Here is a 6,082-nt window from a genome sequence, read left to right on the forward strand (position 1 = left end):
TCTTAGCATTTTGAGCTTTCCATACATGGTCCCATAGTTATGATTTATGGTGTTCAATTGTTGCATCAATCTGAAATAGGCATCTCCTCTTCATCCACCCTCCTTTATGAGTGGTATGAGTTGGATCAGAAGTTGCACAAAATCTAAATGGCAGTGGATTGTGGACTTGGCATTTAACATGGAAATTAGAAAGGCATCTCAATATTTATAATCATGAAGGACATTGCAAAGGGGATATGCCACAATACATCATGTCAGTTCTCCAAAAGATGCATAGCTATTTGTGGTGCAGGATTGTGAAAATTAAAAATTAGAAAGATTTTTCTTACATAAATATTTGTGGCTCAAAATTAAAGGCCCTTAAATATTTGCAGCAATTATAGCATATAATGAAAAACTTCAGTGATAATGATTTCAACTAAAGCATGCAAGAAGGTGATATATAATGTATATCCTGCAGCGTTTTTTGCCAGTTCGATTCTTCTTGTTTCCTTGTAGGCTATCAGCAATCGCAGTTTGTGGTTATATGAGGCATGTGATACGAACCTTGATGCCGCCGGGGTGCTATTTTTTATATCTTTTTCTGATGAAATGAAGTAAGCAGTTTTCTTATGGATGGCGAATAATTTTTTGGTAAAGACTTTAAGATAGTATTTAAGTTGTTTAAGGGCTTGTTTTTAGTGTTTAGCTGGGAATCTTTACTTCACAAAAGGCATGCTTATTAAATCTAAATATGAGATGATCCAGTCTTATGTTAATTAGAGGTAGCTAGCTAGGTTTTGTTTCGGGACCTGTGGGTTATGGGCCAACCACGCTTCCACTGCGCCACTCTGATTGTTAGAAGATCTTCTTATGTGAAGCAACTCAACAATCGGACCAAGTGTATCTGTCAAGGCCAATCCTGAATTTAGGGTAAGAAAATGGAGATCAGGATGCCAAACGAACTAGGGGTTCATGATGATAATGGTTGACTGGTGGTTAACTTACTGGATGATAATGATATCTACAAGCGAACTAGTGGTTAACTTATCGATTTTGGATTAACCACGGTCGTGCTTCAGTCTATGACTAGCAAACTAAAGTACTATGTTTCTGCCCGTGATGATGCTATCGACAATGCCATATTTCTACTCATGGTAAGGCTATCCATAATTAATATAACCAATCTAAATATCTCTTTCTTAACCATCAAATTATTAATTATTATTTTTGCTAAGTAAATATAATAGCACAATTCTTCCGAAATTTTCAAGCAAGCATTATCATATTTCAAGCATCTTACAAAATCTATCAATATTTGATACATGTAAACCCTAAAGAATATATATATATATATATATATATATATATATATATATATATATATATATATATATATATATATATTCATACCGGCAATCACATGATAATGATAATCATTCATGCAAAACCAAAAAACTACCAACACATGATATGCAAATACATTAATAAATATATTTATATACAAATATAAATACATACGAGTCCTAACTACAATTATATTAATCAAGTGTTCCAATTGGTGAACTCGGTCACACCAAAACAACCAGTGAAAGATTTTTTTAAAAAAAAAAACTTAAGAGCCAAAGTCGGAGTCACTTCAGCTCTTTTCTCTTTTTTTAAAAAAAAAAAAAACTTTGAATTGATTTATTCTCTTTTGAGACCATCTATTGGGACACGGGAAGATAAAACAAGGTGGGGACGATATTATTCCGGGGTAGAGACATTGAATTAAATGAATACTATAGGTTAGCTTTGCAATCCGATTAAAGAGGTTATATATTAGCATAATTCGTGTCAATTGGATACAGTTTTAGCCCAATTTGACATGCTTCAAGTGAGGCAAGGTGTGACATGGTCCAGATACATGGCTCAGTATATATGTTGCCTGCATAGCTTTCAAACCTTCTTGTGGGCAGGTACACTGCACCCACTTTAGCGAGAGAAAAAGATTCAAGAGAATACTAATGCTAGAAACGAAATTGCCATCGTCAATCCTTGGTTATCACCCCAATGCCTATTTCACCAATGAGTCTGGTGACAAAAACGTTTTTTTTTAGAAAAAAAAGATTAATGTGTCTTTTTATCACCCCAATGCCTATTTCACCAATGAGTCTTGGTGACAAAAACGTTTTTCTTTTTTCAGAAAAAGGATTAATGTGTCTTTGTACAATAATATCTTTTTATTGTTTTCATGTTATAGATTTACTGCTTTCAAAAGAAAGTCAATATAAAAACAAAGGATGACAGAAATTTTGCATAAATCATATTTTCAACATCAATGGGAATCTGATATTTAACTAATTTATTGAAAATTTAAAATACAAAAACAACGATGATGAAAACTACTGATATTTCATCTTTGTGAGATCGTCAATTTTGTACCAAAGATATATTTCGAGTATACCGAATCAGTATAGCTATCCTTCCTGTCGCAATTAATGCAAAAATAGCTAATTGGAAAGTAATAGTCATGTTTGTAATCCTCCAAGCTACCAACAAATGAACTCTAAATTTCAGCCAACTCCATATATGTAATGTCGATGAATAGTGAGTCAATAATGGGATTTTTTCGATAAAATATTTGGATGATCTAAAGTCTGCCTTATAAGTATCATATAGTGGATTGTTAAAATCACCACTGAGGTAGGATTTATTTATATATTTTATATTTTATCATACTCTTCCTCACATGTGAGTCAGGCTTCCCCTTAATAGGTGAGCCCAACATGTGATTTTTTTTAATAATAAGATTAAAAAGTGCAAAGATAGGGTTCGAATTCAGAAGCTCTGATACCATATTAAGATTACCACTTATCCTAAAAACTTAAATTGATAGAATGAAGTAGATTTATTTATATATTTTATATTTTTTTATATGGATCGATAAATTGATCAATAAGAAGAAAGCTACACATCTATTTCATGAACAATCTAGCAATAAGTAATCTCCCACATGATGCCTCAGTAGGCTGGTGGTTAACCAACTACCCCAACCTAATCTATCTCATGAATAATGGTGGTTCACCCACAAACATTTAACCTGCCCGCGGACTCTACATCATTTGGGTGGTTTGGTTTCATAATTATGTCAAACGCCAGTCCCTTTACATACACGGTTGCTCGCTTGGACTCCTCGTGAATCACAACATTGAACGACCATCAATCCGAATGGATCCCACATATGGGCTACCATTCATGGCAACCAAAACATGTGTCCTAAACAATGGATACGTGGAGATGCAATTAAGATTGAACGCCATGTCACATCAATCGCAAAAGCGTTGGATTTTTTTTTTTAAAAATCAGAACTAAGATCACTGGTATCCAACATCCAATGACTTTAGTAACTAAACAAATCTTAATATCTGCTCAGTTGCCTAGTTATTCTAGCCATTGTGATCGCGACAAGTGGCAACTAAAACCCATTTCCGGCCATCAAATGGCAGTGGCACCTCGAGGAGCCGTTTGGTCTGAAAGGTTTACCAGCAGCATTGCTTTTTTTTCAGTACAACGGCTACTCATTTTTCTAATGTAGGTGTGGCCAGTAGAATCAAAAACTACAATCCAGCATAACTATGAAGGAGAAGGTCTCTTGTGTGTCCAAAAAATTTTCTTGAAGTGCTGCGCTGCATAGGAGGTGATACAGTCGGCGGTCCTAGTCATCTTTCGATGTATATGTACCGCCTGAAATGTACTACAATCTTGCGCCACCCGTCGAATGTCTTCGCTCCTCCTTTCATATCTAACCAATTATCGTGGCCGAATCTTTTTCGAGGATGATGAGCTCTCTGGCGGTATTTCTTTGGCGTGATTTGGAAGCATGGTGTAGGTGGCAACTGCCAAGCACCAGTCTAAAGTGAACCAATTCCGTTTGTCGAAATGAAATGAAGATGGGCTTTTTTTTTCTTCTTTAAGTTGGTGCTTTGCTCGAAGGAGATTCTTGTGCTTGAAGTTATCCAAGTTGTCGGTCGCGAGTGCATATGGACCGGCTAACAGCTCCAGTGCAGCATATGGTCCACACCTCGTGCACGAGCCCACGCCTCGCACGACTTCAACGTGGGCGGCTCACGCTTCTCGCCATGATTAATTATTACTTGGCTACCGTCTTAATTGTAAGCAAATAATTAGCTGCCTTTTACTATTAAAAGGCTGGAATCTGTCTTAATAAAATTGACTAAAAATTGGTCTTTAACAAAAAAAAAATATAAACAACTTTCTTTCACCATTCTGAAATTATGTCTAATTATTTACACATTTTTTTTAAAAAAAAAGATTTCCGAAATCTCCAACTCGGGTGGAGCCTGCAAATAAATTTTATTATAAATTTTGGTTTACAAGATAAATATATTTACTATTTTTCAAAAATAAAAAATCCAATTACAAGTGCATGGTGCGATGTCGGCAGCCATCCTTAAATCGCAGCCGTTGCGAGGATTATAGAGGGTGGGTGATCGAGAGACAAGCCTGCGAGACAGGGGATGATGCCGTATCGTTTGCGCAAGCGTGAGGATAATAGACACGTGGTCTTGAAGTCGTTAATCGCCCCACACGAGGATGCCAAAGCGCGAGGTGGCGTTCCTGGAAGTTTACCGGGGAGCCGTAACATTATCCCTTCGGAACTCCATCCCTTGTTCTCTACCTATCCATCCGACGTCATCTCTACGACCTTCAAATCCTGTCCTTATTGGACTGGCACAGGTTAAGAAACAACTCCATGGAGACCACTTTTTATGAGGTAGAGTCCTGCTTTGTATTGTTTTGACTTTTGACTAAAGAATTGGTCACCAGTCTTCTCCAACCCACTCATGGACACTCTCTCTCTCTCTCTTAACTCAAGTTAGCTACTTCCGGCTGGCTCTAGGGAACAAAGTCACCCCTTCCAACCACTCACTCAACGCTTACTCTTCTCCTCTCTCTCTCTCTCTCTCTCTCTCCCCCTTAGCGTGTCTTGAAACGCTTATCCTAGTCCGGTCTTACATTGAGCTACCAAACTCTGACGCAACTTCTCACCTCCCACTCCCCCACTACCTTCTATATATCAAATAGGCTTCCCCTTCTTTGGCCCCCCACTTCTCAGTCCCAGCTCTCCAACCCAAAAGACCCTGAAAAGCCTTCCTCTCTTCTCTCCTTGTATTCTCGAATTCCAGATCTCTCTTCTAGTTTATTTTGGATTTGCTCCGATGGCCGTGGATGCTGTCGAGACTGCAGCGGCGTCAGGACCTACTCCGGCCACGAGTGAGACGAGCTACGAGGAGTTTCCTCATGTGGAAGGATGGGCGAAAAGGAAGCGGTCCAAGCGCCACCACCGCTTCTTTGATCACCCGCCGACCGAGGAGGAATATCTGGCTCTTTGCCTTCTCATGCTCGCCCGTGGCGGATCCGGTCACCGCGTTCCGCCGCTGAATCCTGGCTCGGCGACTACTGCGACCGTGGCTGCTGCTCCGCCGATGGGGAAGCTTGCGTATAAATGTTCGGTCTGTGGCAAGGCGTTTGCTTCTTTCCAGGCGCTCGGCGGGCACAAGGCCAGCCACCGAAAGCTCTCCGGGGGGGAGGATTCAACCGCCTCGCCGGTGGTGTCGGCGTCTGGGTCGTCGACGGTGGCTGCCTCCGGCGGTGGGAGGGTCCACCAGTGCTCGGTGTGCCTGAAGACGTTCCCGTCCGGGCAGGCGCTCGGGGGACACAAGAGGTGCCACTATGACGGAAACCTCGGCGGCAAGGTCGCAGGGGTGGCGTCGATGTCGGAGGGGGCAGGGTCGAGCGACAAGGGGTTCGACCTGAACATGCCGGCGGTGCCGGAGTTTGCCTTCGATGCAGCAAGGCGGTGCGTGGCGGCCGAGGAGGAGGAGGTGCAGAGCCCTCTGGCCTTCAAGAAGCCTCGCCTCCTTATCCCGGCTTAGAAGCCATTACTTCCAGAATCTATTCATTACAATTATTTGTACGTGTATAGAGAATTATTCATTCTTTGTAACTGGCGAGCTCATTTTTTTTCATTGTCTTTTCATTGCTTGTTAGCTGGTTAAACATTAGAAATGGATTTGTTTGAAAATTCTTTGCTTATGAA

At 40.2% G+C, this 6,082-nt stretch overlaps 1 protein-coding gene across 1 annotated transcript; it reads left to right on the forward strand.

Moving 5' to 3' along the window:
* Positions 1–4,939: 4,939 nt before the first annotated feature.
* LOC103709218 (zinc finger protein ZAT10) lies at positions 4,940–6,082 on the forward strand. Its single transcript, XM_008794453.4, has one exon. It carries the CDS (start codon positions 5,202–5,204, stop codon positions 5,916–5,918), a length of 717 nt encoding a protein of 238 aa, XP_008792675.1. The 5' UTR covers positions 4,940–5,201; the 3' UTR covers positions 5,919–6,082.

The sequence above is a fragment of the Phoenix dactylifera genome, unplaced genomic scaffold (assembly GCF_009389715.1).
Source record: "Phoenix dactylifera cultivar Barhee BC4 unplaced genomic scaffold, palm_55x_up_171113_PBpolish2nd_filt_p 000007F, whole genome shotgun sequence".
NCBI classification, from domain to species: Eukaryota; Viridiplantae; Streptophyta; class Magnoliopsida; order Arecales; family Arecaceae; genus Phoenix; species Phoenix dactylifera.